Source organism: Anopheles merus, chromosome 2L (assembly GCF_017562075.2).
Source record: "Anopheles merus strain MAF chromosome 2L, AmerM5.1, whole genome shotgun sequence".
Classification (NCBI taxonomy): domain Eukaryota; kingdom Metazoa; phylum Arthropoda; class Insecta; order Diptera; family Culicidae; genus Anopheles; species Anopheles merus.
Window position 1 is genome coordinate 7,143,174 of NC_054083.1, and position 16,043 is coordinate 7,159,216.

The following is a 16,043-nucleotide window of genomic DNA, read 5'->3' on the forward strand; positions in this document are numbered from 1 at the left end:
CAAGTTCCGTGATTGAGAATATAGACGAAATCTTAACTCATTTATGTATTTACAATACTTTGTTTTGCTAATTTAGTCTGTCTGTTTCACTAACGCATCGTAAAACTTTACATGCATTTCTGCATTGGTCAGGGATGTGGTAAAATGTTGAGACTATCTTTTAAAATGTAAAATGTTGAGACGAATAAAACGAACGTTAACATTGTAGCAAACGGAGCTGTGCGCTGTTTGCACGGCGAAAAACTTTAAAATATTGATTGCCTAATTTTAAGAAATGTAGCACTAGTGGACAATTTTCCTTTGAAACCCTTACAAACACACGTGTGATAAGCATCGTCTATGGTGTGGATACGTTTGGATATCGCATACTGACCACTGTATTGACTATTTTTATTTTTAAACGAATGTCATTGTTGCATGTTTTCCTTTATATAATGAATTTATTTTCCTGTACACTGTTACATGAAAGGTTATTTAGTAATCAACTGGGAAAATGGGATTCGTTTAAAACGGGTCGCTGAATAATTGTTACCATTCTATCAGCTCCTAGACATTTACTAAAAACCATTCCTTTGATAGACTAGTGTATCTCAGGTTTTTAACTTTTTCAATATTTATATACGTGCGGACATGCGTACTCAGTAAAGTGCATATATATATATATATATATAATATATATATATATATATATATATATATATATATATATATATATATATATATATATATATATATATATATATTATATATATATATATATATATATATATATATATATATATATATATATATATTATGCTTGAACTAATTGAAAAGAAGAAAAGAAATCTTTACAAATCTGCTTCTCTTTCGCCAATTTATGCAATTATCCTACCGCTTGAATCCAACGTACAACCCTATGTAATGTCCTGTTTGCACGCGATGGACCAATCCAATACTACTGAAAAGAAGAACCTGTTAAGCGTATATGATGATGAAACTCACAATTTATCAACACAATTTTTTATGACAAAAAAAAATTATTTCGTAACGGTAAACATCACACTGGTTGCTCGTACATAATGCAACCACTTTTCCCTTTCCACACATTTTAGTTCGGTTTTGATGTGCGTGATGAGCGTGGTTTGAGATAAATTTAAATATGGTATATAGTAATAATAATTATAGTATGATGTGCGAAAACAACATTTGGAAGGTAATCGTGACATATTAATAATAATTGCATTTCATAGCTACAAAATAACTCTATTTTGCAATATATATATATACTAAATCAATGCATAATATCCCTACTAATGATCATCACTGACGCATGCTAAACAAACATATTGAACTCGATCAATTTTGATGTGCAATGTATCCCAGTAAGAATACAAACACCCCAGTACACAGGCAACTGAGCTAATCTTGTATCATTTATTAAAAACTTATTGAAAATGTGTGGAAATGCAGAAAAGTTACGGAAACTAATCGCTAGCGTGGATGAAGACTGTGTATTTTTGTACGATTATGCTTGTAGCTTTTTTGAAGTCACAAATGTAATACAACGTGCCCACGCAGACGCAAATGGAGTTGAAGAGATTGGGGTGAATTTGCACTTTTTTCGTTGTCCATGGCGCGAGATCAAATCTTTAAAAAAACACAATACAAAGCAGAGCACATACCATAGCATACCATCAATGTGTACAGATCGTTGTGCAACATTGAAGCGATTGTGTATTCGAAATTTGAAAAAAAAAAAGATTTATTTAATATTAATTGTTATGGAAAGCATTGATTATTACTTGTCCAACGTTGTTATGCCTGAACACTTGCCGAAAGAAAGTGGAGTGGAAGCTATTATAAATCATCTCGCCAGTGCAAAAGAATGCATTGTTAGTGAAATGAAAAATGAGAGTACTTTTTCCCTCACAAGAGACAGCGAGAGAAAGCAAGAGAGAGAGAGAGAGAGATAAAGAGAGAGAGAGAGAGATAAAGAGAGAGAGAGAGAGAGAGAGAGAGAGCGGAAAGAAGGTGTGCTAGAACGTTAAGAAACGTGTTAAGTAAATGGAACATTACGAACCGAAAGTACTACAGAATGCAAATCATGTAACAGAAATGAATGATGCTTCAATAAAACAATGAATCACGCAATCATTTGGAGCGGAAACAATGATCTTAAAGTCTACATTAAGATTGTATGATTGTTGGTTTTGTATCAATCTTGAAATATAGCTGTTCGGCAGCGTTAGTCCATCCGAAAATTGTTTCATTTCAATTCATCTGGACAGCTTTTATTTTTCATACTATCGTAATCAACACAATTTTAAACATCAAGACTTTATTTATCTTAAACATGTCATTTGTAAGCGAAATAAAAGAAGGTAGAGCTTTTATGTCTTGAATAAAGTGCGTACAATCTACGGCTTGCTCGTAAAAATGTTTTTCTTAACTAATTTTAATTTTTCTCCGCATCTGTGAATCTACACCTGTGCAAAATTAACCAAAAAGATTACGGTTAGCGAATGCTAAGTTTAAAACTTGTTGAACAAAACTTCAATATCATCGTTTATTTATTCATTAATTAATTAATTTATTTATTTATTATTCATTTATTACAGTATCAATATTCAAAACGAAAACTAGATTTTTCATAAATTTCTGCACGAATTGTATTAAAAAAATAGTTAAGTGTATATAAATACTAAAATACCCATACCCACCCTCCTAAATACCCATACTAATAAAATTAATTAGAGAATACCCATTTTTCAACTGTATTACACTTGAGAAACTTAATATTCGGCTTACGCTACGCTTACGCTAATATTCGTGTTAGGCGGATGCCTCGGGAACGCATAAACCGCGTATCTTGGGAACAAAGTGTACCTATTAGTTTAACTGTTTTTCAAACTATTTTTATTAGCGATCCATTCTATTAGTAGTACCAAATATGTTTTCAGCCAAGTGTATGAAAAGCTTCTGCTCTTTAAATTGTTTGTAATATTATGAAACGAACGGTATTCTGAGTAAATGCATTGTTTAAGTAGGATTTAAGGTAAGATGACAAGCAATAATTCTCTCTTGAATGGGCGTAAACATAAATGTCTGTGAACTTGATCAAACTTTGAGTATTTATTATTTATTTTATTTATTATTTCGACTTATCTTATTAGTTATAAACATAATCCTAGTGTCACATACAATTCCTACTTGAAATGCTTCCTACGTTACAACAAAATTCCCTCTTTTTTTTCTTATAAAGGGAAAAATACTTATAAAGGGCAGATATTTTTTGTCATATCGAAGTACAGCAATGTATTTGTGAATAATTTTCTTATTTTACTATTTGGGGTAAATTTTCAAGGCCCAAAAATCATTATTTGGATTTTTATTTGGACAATAGAAACTGGAATTTAATAACCGTTAGAAGATTTGCATATATGCGTATACGCAGCCAAGTTTTGCAGCCAGTGTTTTCTTAATGCTGTTTGTGCTCATCACGTTTACATTAAAAAATTGACGATTCATAGTTCAAAAAATTTTAAATTCAAAGTTTAAAGTAATTCAGCAAACATAGCATAATATCGAATAAACCAAAAAGAACAAAAGAGAATTTCCACGAAACATTCAAATGTCTCCTTCATTTTGAGTCAGACGTTAGACGTTTGAACGAAACGAGACAAAAAATGTTGCCAGAAGGAGATAAACGGGTCTATCGGTGTGTCTAACGTTTGACGAATCGTTTTGTGAAAATAAAAACTCTGTCTGTCAAACTTTTTCATCGCTTTCAGAAAATTTCATAGGTGTATCTCAAAGTGAACAATTTTTCTTCTATATATCAAGTAAGTAATTGCTTAAGCACAGTAAGTTGTTCATGTTATAATTCAACTACCGGTGTGCAAATCGTAACACGACTATAAAATCTACTTGCTGCGGAGAAATGGAATAGAAATGTGCCGCCTGTGTGCTGTCGTGTATAAATTAATTAGAAAAAAACACGTCTATTATCGGCCTCGCTAGTGATAGTTACCGGCATTTATATTTTAATAATGTTAAGCGTAACTACTTCACCAATACACCGGTTATATTGTGCGAAAAAACAATACGGTAATCGTGTAGCAATGGCGTGTAAAATTGGGGATGATGTTAGGTGATGGAAAATTATCGATTTTTCTCAGCGCTTTTCTCACGCTGATACTGTCTCGGTTACCCACTTGCGTTGCCATACGGTATGAGTGAAATGAGCATTTTCCAGCTCTTCCGATTCATGCCGTCATCAAATGTAATGAAAGCCGGTATCGTGTAAAAACCCGTGTGATTATCATTATTGCATATAGGGGGTTGGAGCATCAATCGATTGAGTTATTATTATTTTGTGAATACAGATATTGAGAGAGCGTTGGCAAATGTTGGTTAAAAAATCAATTGTTAAATGCTATACTGTTAGCAATGAAAATTCATTAGAAAAAAAAGTAGCAAAAATCCGCATTATGTAGGGGTTGATTTTTATGCTTGCCGAACAGCTGTTTAGATCGATTTTTGACAGACTGGAAGGGTGGAAGACGTCTTGACGTTAGCTTTATTAACCGTTGTGATCGTATCAATTTTTGATACATCTAGTTCATCGTTTGTTTGCACTTAAGTAAAAAAAAATCCAAAATCTGTGCTATTTGCGTTAAATGTTAAATTATCTACGACGGGGTAAATAATGTTGTTACAATGTAAAGCACTTTGCAAAAAATGCAAATTTGTTTGTAAAAGTAGCTCTAATAGTTATACATATTCGACGAATGGGTTTAATTCATCATTGAAATATTTTTTCTTAAATTAAACTCTACGCCTGTCCAAGTGAGACCAAATTGTTGACGTTTAGTTTAAGCATGTTTAATGGTTGTTCGTGCAAAATGAAGCACATTTCGTTGATAAACTGCGCATGTCCCACAGCCGTAGTTTGTACTCCAGGGCACTCCGTATGCCGGCCGTATTTTAAATCATCATTCGACCGGGAACGCCGCCAAACGTGTTAGTGTTCTTGCATTACATCAATACTTTCTGATTGATGGCCGTTTGCGTAAGAACTGTGAATGTTTTGCAATGTCGCATTACAGCTCAGAATCGTTTGTTTCTTCTTTTTTTTCAGATATTCCTAAAGCCGAAGAAATAAATTGTCGTACTGAAAGCATGGCTTATCGGAACAACAACAACCGCCGTGGCGGAGGTGGTGGAAGCGGCGGCGGTGGCGGTGGAAGTGGTGGCGGAGGAGGCGGCGGTGGCGGAGGTAGCAGTAGTAACTTCGGAAACAACTATGGCAACCGTATCAATCCTTGGGATGCGGGTGTGGGCGGGGTCCGCGTGAACAATGATGCGCTCTCGTTTGCCAACAGTTTAATTAACAACCTGCTCGGCAATCAAAACGCGAACCACCAAGTGCCGTCGCTTCTGGACGGTGTTCAATCTTCGCGATTTGACGATATGAATGGATACAATTTTATTAGGGTAAGTGTTACATCACGCATCTTTTCCGTTCTGTTCTTTACCAATATCCAATTTTTTTTTCGTCGAGCTAGATAGCTTTTTGTTCAGCAGGGAATTTACAATTTATTAGTTACCGCTTATTATATGTCTCCTACCTTTTGAAAATTTGCTCGTGCGGCATACGTGGAATCTCATTCCAATTGAATACTGTTCTCTTTTGAAAACATGAAGATGTTCCTTAACAAAACGCAGTAAATAATGTTTTTCTACATTACGATCATAATAATCATAAGTGAAACAAATTGTATAATATTAGAACTTTGTATTTATCCTTATTTCATTATTCTGCTTTTCATTTTAAATTGAATTATTTGTTTTTATTACCTTAGAATCGTTTATAGTGCTTTGAACATTCGAACAGTCCAAAAAAAATCAAATTATTTTCATTGCCGTTCAAATTAATGTAACTAGTATTTTAAAGTTAATGATATTGATTTCGATTGTACATGTATTCTTCTGTGTCTTTTTTTTTTTATTAAAGCAACCTTTCATACATTTGATTTTTGCTTCTTTATTTATATATCTTAACAAAATCCATGAACATTAGAAGACTATTAAAGCTTCTCCAATTCTAAAGGCTAAAAACTCACATAAAAAACGGCTAGCGCGTTTGCGTAAACCTATTATGTCGCTTTTACCAATATACCAATATAATGGTGATTCGACTTGGCCGATTATCGATACAAGCACTTTTTTCACTTCCCCTTTTTTCTCTTTTACTCTATATTTTGTATGTGAAAAAAAAATCTTCAGAACCGATACACCAAAAATCGTAACATAAACGGACGTGGCATTCGCAAACCGGATGCAGTTGTTCGTTCCAAGAACGTACTATCGAAAAATTATAATAAACCTTTAGGTAAAGATGCTCTCGGCAATGCTGGTACAAGCAGCCGAAACGATCATAGGTAAGGAAATGAACAGGAGCTTTTTCGTGGAGTTTCGTTCTTCTCGCACACACTCCAGCTATATATCAACCCGTGTATGAGCGCATTATTGCATTTACAAGCCGAGTGTAACATTCAGTTAAAAATTTGTTTCCGTTATCTTACCATCTATACCATGACGAAGATTACATTAGAAGTTAGTTTGATTTTTTAAAATATTTATTAATAAATTTTGCTAAGAAAACAAGTATATTTAAGGAGCTATAACTTTATTCACAACCTAATGTTTGCAATGCACGGAATTTTCAAGCGTAATTTTTTACGAAAATTCTGAGATTATTCTTTCATGATAAATGTTTACAGTTGTTGGTGCTTCTGTTTAGTATCAAGCATTATTTTGTATAATGCAAACTTCATCCGCAAAATATGCAACTGATACTATCATTAGTATGATCTACAATGTTTCTTTCTTCACGTTATCTATTTATCTTTCATTTCTTTACGTTGCACGGTTCGGTTCCAATGATAACCTATAGTTTGAATGGTTGTTTTAAGCCTCGCTGGTACATCTTTTGTATTAATTCGTCGTTTCATTCTCTCGTCATTATTCTCTCTCGTTCCTAAAAACTTGAACAAGTACAAATGTTTGTATTTTACTGTCGCTCACCTCGTACAGCAATCATATTTCACCCTTATATATATATGCAATGAAACGCCTTTAAATAAGACCTGTTCCTTACTATTCTTACTATTTCAGTATGTAGAAAAGAGCCGAATAACAAAGACTCTTCGATACTAGACTTGTAATTGGATTCTACTATCGATAAGCAAAGACAAAAAGCCGCCCCCATTATCTTAAATATATATGTGTGTGTGCGTGTGTATGTGAGTGGGTGTTTTAAGTTAGAATTATAACCAGATTTTTTTGTTGCAAATTTGATTTGATCTCACAGGACTTTCGATGTTCTTGGATGTTCTCTTTGTATACTGAATATGATTTTATCATCAATGTATGAGTCTGTTTTGCTGTATTATGATTGTGTTTCTTTTATTTCATCTGAAATAAATACTTAAAGACTGTCGGTTTTCGTTTTTCGCATAGCATTATAATTTCTACTGTGATCAATCTTGTACACCATTTATTGTTCTCTATTCTATCGGTTTATTCCGTTTCAGAACGACTATATTTCGCGGTTAAATCTTGGGTATCAAAGACGAAATCCAATTCAGTCTAGTAATAATAGTAAAAATAAGAACAGGTAATATTACAATAAACCTGCACACTGGCTTTTTGCATTGTTTACCCCACTACATTATTCCGCTTATGCTATTAATATGTTGTTATTCTATGCCTCATGCCTGGTGGTTATGTTATGTTGCATGATTGCATGGTTGATTATACTCGAATATATGCACCACTTCAAATTAATACTTTACAGGTGATTAGATATATCTTCATAGTCAACTATAAGAAACATTCTTGCGTAGAATGCACTTACTACCGATTGGGCTCCAATTTCATATTTAAACGTTATATACGCATTATATGGTATTTAATTTTAAGAATTATCTCATCTCTATGGTAGTAAGAAACATTTTTATGTTATTAAATGTTGGTAGTGTACGTAATGTATGAACTTTTCTTTAATTTTCCTACGTCAATACAATACACAGAAAATGAGATTATACTAAACTGGAAGCACCGGCTTGATTAAATTCATAATTGTAAAAAAGACAATTTTACCAAACTGCTAACTGTAATTAGGCAACATGCGAATGATCTACATTGCGGGTTGAGTTCAAGTAGTCCTCGGTGTGTGCGTATAAGTGTGTGTATGTGTTTGTTTTTGTATTGTGTTCGAATAATTATAAAATAAGTAGATGTGATCCTTAGTTATTGATTTACACATATTTTCATTCTTTTCCCATGTCGCAACAACGTCTGTAATCAATTCGATGCGCATACAGTGGTAATAAAGGAGTCAAAAAGGGCAATCCAGCTGGTGGTCCTGTGGGTGGGTCGAAGGAAAAATCCTCCACTTCAAAGGTATCACCGTACATGGATGTGTCGAACGACTTTCTCTACTGTCATATGTGCGATAAGCATATGTACGACGCCACATCGTTTGAGAACCACATCACCGGCCGAACGCATCGGGTGATGAAGGAAAGCATTGAAGAGAGCTATCGAATGCGTGCTACACTGTTGCGGCAGGAGGCCCGCATCGCCGAGCAGCTTAAAACGATCGAGATTGATCGTCTAAAGCGCATGGGGAAGGCGAAAAACTACTACAAGGTGCGCGAGTACTGTCCCATGTGTGAACTGTTCTTCTACGGGCACATCATTGCCCATCGGCGCTCCGAGAAGCATTTGGATTTGAAGAAGTTCCTTCACCCCAAGTGCGACGACTGTGAGCTCGAGTTTCATAATCGCACGGAATATGATGATCATCTGCTATCAGTTGTGCACATGAAAAACTGCAAATCAAAACCGAGCCGACTTGAAATCGAACGAAAGGCAAAACGTAAGTTCTCCAGCTAATCTTCTTCTGCTTTAGCCGCTAGTTAGGTCGATTGTAATAATTCGTATCACGTTTGCTTTCCTTTCTCCCAATCCAAATGCCAGAGTTGACCATCTCTACAATGAACGATGAATTGCTGGATATTCGTGAAGAAATAGCACCCAAAAAGAGAAAGGAAAAGGATACCTCAGGGACGAGCACAAAGAAATCGGATATAGAAGGCAAGTCTGCGACCAAGACTCAGCTAGCCGAACAGTCCGGTAGTACCGAGGAGAACGGCGAGTCGAGTAAAGTGGGCGAAGATGGGACCGCCATGGCTGAAGCCACAGCTGATGATGCCGGCGACTGCAGCAAACCGTCAGTGGAAGATGGTGTCGGTGCGACACTGGACGACTCGAAGCTGGACGAAGAATGCCCTGAGGATGAGATGGTAAAGGAGGAAGAAAGTGAAGACTGTATACTAGATTACAAACCGGGCGACGAGATCGCGCCGGAAATTGACAACAAGTTGCCTCGCTACAAAAAGAACCGCGCCCTCGGGTTGAGCTTAATTGGGAAGCTGGAATGTGTGGAGTGTCGTATCTGCCACAAGTATTTCGATAGTGAGGCAACCGGCGAGGTGCATGCTCGAACACATTCGCACTACCGTGCTTTTATTCGCTTTCTCAATGAGAAGGCAATGGAGGTACGCATCGCTCAGAAGCGTGCCGCCGTTGCGTTGGAGGAAGCGGAGGCGGCCAAGAAGAAACAAAAGCTGGTCGATGAGAAAAAGTGTACTGCAGAGCAGAACGGTGAACAGGCGAACAACGGTGAGGGCGAAAAGAAGGACTCGGACCTGTACGATCCCTCAGAAGCCACAGGTGATGATTATGAAGATACTGGTAGCAGTGCTACTCGTTACAATCTAAGCACTAGTGATATGGCTTCCGTTAAAGAGGCAGATATGGTGTAACTGAAGGCTTTTTGAGTTGGTTGTAGAACATAATTCGCACGAAAGTCCAGTTTATTTTACCCTTTTTGTGATAATTTATTTTCTTCTGTTGCTTGCCGTCTTAGATTTGTGTTGCACATCACCCTATTATATTTACTAATCCAGATAGGAATGTTCCTGTTCCGATTATGTTTACGCGAGTGTTTAAAACTTATTGATCTTTGTACTGTGAATATATGCACATGGTGCACGTGATAATTTGACTTGAAACAAATGCCTTTTTTTCTTTGATAAACATTAAGTTATTTTATTCACCTTATTTACACAATTCCCAGCATGATATCACGTTTATGTTCAGTTAATCGGTTTATCGTGGAGTGAGTTTGCCTCAGCTGTACACCTTCTCTAAAACGCATGATTAAATATGATATTTACTTTCATGTCTCAAGAATCCGGCGACGCCAGCATGGCTGAGGATGGTAAAAGCGACGACGGCCATAACGGATCGGAACAGGTCGAGCCAATGGAAACGGAAGCAGCATCGGACTTGGTGGGTAAAGACGGTGCGAGAACGTCTACTACCCCTGCAAACGAAGATGACGAATCGGGTGCACAGGCCGAAGCAGACTCCAGCAAAGAGGACGACAGTAAAGAATCAAAGGATGACAAACCTAACCCGAAGGGCGGTAATCGACGTGGACGAAATACACGTTCGGGACGTTTCGCTGGACGCTATTAGTATGCACACGCAAAGTCTTGCAAACGTCGATCTAGGAAAGAGTACTTCTTACCAAAGAACAGTTTCTAAATTTCTATGCTATTCAAACGTGCAAACGTGATTGGTCTCTGAAAGAGGCACATTTTTCTTTAATTCCGGTTTTATCTGCACCTGCCGCACAATTTCAAACCGCGATACAATGTTCGTGCTGGAAATGGAACAAAAATAAAGCACACAACATACTATAAAAGAATCCAATTCAAAATGGCCCGGTGAACTAATCGCGAGCAAGATTCGCTCGCCGTTCAATGTACCATTCGCTTACACATAGTACCGACGCTATCGATAATCGAATGTTTTGTGTAGCGCAGTTTAAGTCATACTAGCTTGCTGTGGTAGCATTATTCTCCCTCGCGTACACACCACGTGCTACGATCTGTTGCACATCTAACGCAAACCAGTGGCATAGGACACGAACGTATGTGCTCGAGATGTGAACAGTGGATGTATATGAACGTATTTGTATGTGTGTATGTGTGATTGTACAATAGTTGCGCGAAAGGATCAAGGATTGTTACCGTACCAACGTATTCGCCATAAACAGCGATCATGTATCTCCTGAGATTATTTGTAATGGGTATGTTGCACAAACGTGGTATGGATTGGATGTGGTGAAACCCGTCTGATGAGAACGGCTGTGTACCGCAACTGCAGAAGCATAAACACAGTACTATTCAATCTCTGCGTAACCCTCTCATCTGTACTTTGTGTGTTAGTTATCTGTTCAGCCCAACAGTTCAGTAAACGTTTTAACTGAAACATAATCCGGAGAACATACGAGTGGATAGGTGAACATGCAATATGCGGCAAAAAGGAGTGAAAATGTTTTAAAAGCTATAATTAGTGCAATCGCTTGCACAGAAGCGAGCAACAGCTTTTTAAGACTAGTAGCCAGATTTATACTCAAAATCTACCAAATGCCACCATGAACAATTTTGCAGCTGCAAACATCATTCAAATTGTTAATTGTCATCGTTTCTCTTCTTACTCTACTCTAGCACCAAGCTGTTCATAACCAATGTATCGATATGTATGCATGCAATTTGATCCTCGTAAGCGTAATAAGTCTGCGCCATAAGCTAACACAAACAAATAATATGATAAAAAAATGAGCCCCAAATATTTAGAATTGTTTCGAAAACGATCGACAAGCGGCCGATAACGATCTCCTGCATCAAAGCAAGCGTGTTGAAAGCAACCGCATTAACACTTTTGTCCGATCTTCGATCTATCGTCAGTAATGCGCTACAGTCACTAGGACACTAGGATGGCATATGGAAATGTCAGCATCAAAATCAAACATTTTTCTATATATTAAAGAAGCATATGGTGCGACAGAAGGGGTACACAATTTTCAACACATGCATGCAACAACAATTCATTACCAATCGCTTCTAATTGTGTAGTGCAGCGGGTTAGCGCAAGGTATGCGCAAAATGCAATATTCCGCAATCGGGTTTGAAACCGCTTACCCAGCTTTATCCAGTTTGTCCGATTCGTTTCTATTGAAGCTGGCTAGTCATCCTAAACTACTGTGTTTAGCTTTGTAATGATATAAGTTTTCTTTCTCACTGTAATGCACCGAATCGGTACAAAATCAGTCTAAGAAATGAAAGTCCATACTAAAAAATTACACTGAAATGAAATTGCACACTGCAGCTGCAGCGCACACAATATCTGTATGTCACGCAAATGAGCAATAATAAAAAGAAACAAGAAGAAAATAAGCAACAGCAAATAACACAAGAAAAACAAACAAACAAAGAAATTAACCACATTACACCGCCCGAAGCTCAGCAATAGCATAAACACATGGAAGCAAAAAAAAAACAAAATAAAAAAACAAAACAGTATATGTTAGCTATCGTCTATCCGGTTCTGGTGCCAGGTGTGTAGTGATTGTTTCGTAGTCAAATGTAAACGTTCAGAATAACACTCTTATGACAATGCAGGACAAAGGGATAAAAGGAAATCACATCTATATCGAGCTGAAACGAAATGCCACGCTGCACTCGATTATAATCACCGTATGCGGCCGTTTGGTGCGTCACTTAATTGGTTCACAGGCAGCGTACTAGTGAATGTATTGGCAACCTACAAAGAATTAAATTAATTCTTTGCCTATTATAACACCTACTGTCAGCCACTGCAACCCATGCTTAGCGTTATGATATTGACCTCGTCATAAAATTGTAAGTCGAAAGGCGTTTGATCGATCGATTTTGATAGCTCCCAAAACTGAAACAAGGTCGAGGAGGCTTGCTCTCGGTTCGAGGTTTCCCTTTGCATGATGTGTTAATTTCGTCGTTTCGAGGGTGGCCAGCATTGAAATGGATAGAATTATTCTGAAATTCAGAACATCTAAAACCCAGCATGGTGATGATAGGCGTAAACGTTCGGGGTACAGCTGTAGCCATCTCGTAAGGGATCAGAAAATCGAACCTGAAGCAGAATAAGGCACAAGCACCCATGATTAAATCAAAGAAGAGTGAGATTTGAGAAAAATAATTGTAATAAAAATCCATTTGAAATAACATACTTTAAGAAGAAGGGTATTATCACCGGTTCATGTGACTATAGTGCAGATGGTTGCGGGTTTCATTCGATCGCAGAGAGATTAAATTCATACCATCTTTTATCTGGAGCCTGTATTCGAAGTATGAAGCAATCTTAGATTGGAGAAAGCTAACGAAAGCGTGTGCATCGTGTGTGGCTAGTGTTTTGTAACATCTGGTGGAACGTGTATGCCTACAAAGTGGAATGCTTTCCACGAAGGCGACGAATAAGCTGGAATAAATGCGTAGAGCGACAGAGAGAGAGAGAGAGAGAGAGAGAGAGAGAGAGAGAGAGAAAGAAAAAGAGAACGAGAGAGAGAGAGAGAAATAGAGAAAGAGAGACAGAGAGATAAAGCAAATAAAATCAAGAGCCCTTCTCTGTAGGGAAATTGTAATGCATGTTGCACGGCGAAGATATGAGATTCATTATGCGAAAAATAAAAGTGAACGTTGTGGGAGTACACGGAAAACCAAACAACTATTCGTGCGTTGCATACCGCCGTTATTCATGACGTTGTGTATCACAATGTTGTACCTTATTTTTGTTTTTAGTATGTTGTAATTTGTCATCTGTGAGATCGAAATGGCCGGTCCCGTGGTACGGTCGGCTGCTCGCAAAGAATAAGAAAGAGAAGAAGAAGAATCTGCAAACCCGATCGCTTTATGGCGGACATTACAATAACGCATTCTAATCCTTTTGCTTGGGATTATCGCGCCCTCTTGCAACGAAAGGTACCATGCTTTTCAATGTGTTTTGTATCAATTCCGTTGATACCGTTGAATACGAGTAGAACGTTGAATATCCGAAACCTGATTCACTGAAGATCATGATCATGCACATTATCTGTGAATTAAATATAATGGTTGTTGCGACATTTTCATTTTTACAAACCAAAACAACCTCCAAACAATTACTAATAAATATCTTAAAAGTGGCCTCTATAACGAAACTTTAAATCAATGTGACAGTCCACTTCAGATAAAGCTGCGTTAAATCAACGAGCTTCGTCCTTGTACTGGAATCTGGAACTGGACTATCGAATCACACTAATTGCATTGCTATTTGGAAATGCTAGAGAAGTGCCCGCTACTGCCCACGGTCTAGCGCCGTTGGCTTCCGTTGATCGTTGATCTTCTTACATTTCACTGACCTTTGATGGGACATTTTTCAAACACATTGCAATTCCCACTTTTCAAAACCTCCCAAACCGAAGTACTTTTGCACAGCTAAAGGTGTAGATGTACCTTGTCCAAATTTGTGCCATATTTTCAAATGTTTAATTTTTTATGCAATTTTTAACCCAAAACAATAGTAATATGCAAATTGAAAACCGAACTTATGTTTGGATAAAAATTGGACTTTTACTCGGACTAAGACTTTTAATAAAACTAAAACAGATAATTTCCGTTCGCGTAATTATTAAAGCTTACTTGCACAAATTAGTCCAAGTCCTTGCGAGCTGGCTTCTGTCAGTTATCCGGAATTTTCGCTACAGCGGAGCAGGTTGTTAAGTTTTATCTTGAGCTTTTATCAAATCCTCTTAAGTTTTCGCGACAAAAATGTTGAAGTAGAGCTTTTGCATGATGTTGGTCTAGGAATTCTCGATGAGACACTGCTGGGGAATGTTGAACCGGTTCACTGACAGGTGCGTCACATCGATATTCAGCCGTTCTATCTCTTAACACTCTAACGGCCGCACGATTCGCTTTCTTCACCAGGTTGCTTCGCCAGGTGCCACATCTATTGTTCCAAAAATAGTATGTTTGGCAGGTTTCAGCTGTAATATTCTATTTACTACAGCAATACAAAATGCCGTTGAGTAAGGAAATACTCATAATACAATAATCTAAGCGAAGCGAAATGAACGCTTTGAGTTGCAGCTAGTGTTGGCTCAAGATCGAAAGAGGTACCTCAATCGCTCCGCTCTTCTTATTGTGCGCGCTCCCGCACTGCCCACAGGAAAAATAGGTAGCTCAAAATTTTGCACTTTACTGAGCGCTGCACGCAGAAGCGGTTGTGCGATGCGCTTCCAGGAGCGATTGTGCGATGCGCTCCCAGGAGCGATTGTGCGATGCGCTCCCAGGAGCGATTGTGCGATGCGCTCCCAGGAGCGAAGTTTCGCACCTCACGGAGCGCTGCACGCAGGAGCTAGAAGATGTACGCTTGAAAGCTTCGCACAGAAAATGATGGCTTGCATAAATCCAGGCTTTAACTTGCGGAATGTGAGCGGAAAGCGCACTCTGCACTGTGCGCGCCCTCCGCACTTTTCGCACAGTGCATGCGCACTCCGCACTTTACGCACACTCCGCACAGTGCGCGCACTTTTCGCACACTCCGTACAGTGCGCGCACTTTTCTTACACTCCGCACAGTGCGAGCACACTCTTAACACTCTAAAGCTTCAACTGTAACCTTCATTTCCAAATTGTAAAATGCCAATACAAGGATGTCAAATGTATGTCGAACGTACACGAAGTAACCAATGACAGATCATTCGAGAGAGAGAGTTAGAGACAGAGAGAGACAGAGAGAGGGAGAGAGAGAGAGGGAGAGGGAGAGAGGGAGAGAGAGAAAGAGAGAGATAGAGAGAGAGAGAAAGAGAGAGAGAAAGAGAGAGATAGAGACAGAGAGAGAGGCTGCACTTCATTCCTCGCTCTTCTTTTTAGTGATGGGGAAAATGAGGATTTCGTCGGAATCGATTCCGGCTAGCTCCCAAATCTTCTGGAATCGATTCCGGATATTATTTCGGCTCCGGAACCAACTCCGGAATCGGCTCCGGAATTGGTTCGGGAATCGGCTCCGAAATAGGTTCCGGAATCGGCTCCGGAATTAGTTCCGGAATCGGATCCGGAA

At 38.0% G+C, this 16,043-nt stretch overlaps 1 protein-coding gene across 4 annotated transcripts; it reads left to right on the top strand.

The window, feature by feature from the left end:
- Window positions 1-3,710: 3,710 nt before the first annotated feature.
- On the top strand, window positions 3,711-13,488 carry LOC121592888 (zinc finger protein on ecdysone puffs). Of its 4 annotated transcripts, none has more exons than XM_041914754.1 (6): window positions 3,711-3,824; window positions 5,123-5,478; window positions 6,271-6,425; window positions 8,373-8,929; window positions 9,031-9,786; window positions 10,307-13,488. In XM_041914754.1, the coding sequence occupies exons 2-6, from the start codon at window positions 5,164-5,166 to the stop codon at window positions 10,594-10,596; spliced, it is 2,073 nt and encodes a 690-aa protein (XP_041770688.1). In that variant the 5' UTR covers window positions 3,711-3,824; window positions 5,123-5,163; the 3' UTR covers window positions 10,597-13,488. The 4 variants fall into 4 exon arrangements, with proteins under 4 accessions (XP_041770688.1, XP_041770686.1, XP_041770687.1 ...); XM_041914752.1 differs by lacking the exon at window positions 3,711-3,824 and adding an exon at window positions 4,539-5,004; XM_041914753.1 differs by lacking the exons at window positions 3,711-3,824; window positions 6,271-6,425 and adding exons at window positions 4,542-5,004; window positions 7,581-7,663.
- Window positions 13,489-16,043: the final 2,555 nt, after the last annotated feature.

Bases quoted from the DNA above. Each gene is read 5' to 3' on its own strand.
- LOC121592888 (XM_041914752.1), top strand. From the start codon at position 4,863: ATGTTTAATGGTTGTTCGTGCAAAATGAAGCACATTTCGTTGATAAAC. The intron at 5,479-6,270 runs GTAAGTGTTACA...AAAAATCTTCAG, and splicing joins ATGGATACAATTTTATTAGG to AACCGATACACCAAAAATCG. The intron at 6,426-8,372 runs GTAAGGAAATGA...ATGCGCATACAG, and splicing joins AGCAGCCGAAACGATCATAG to TGGTAATAAAGGAGTCAAAA.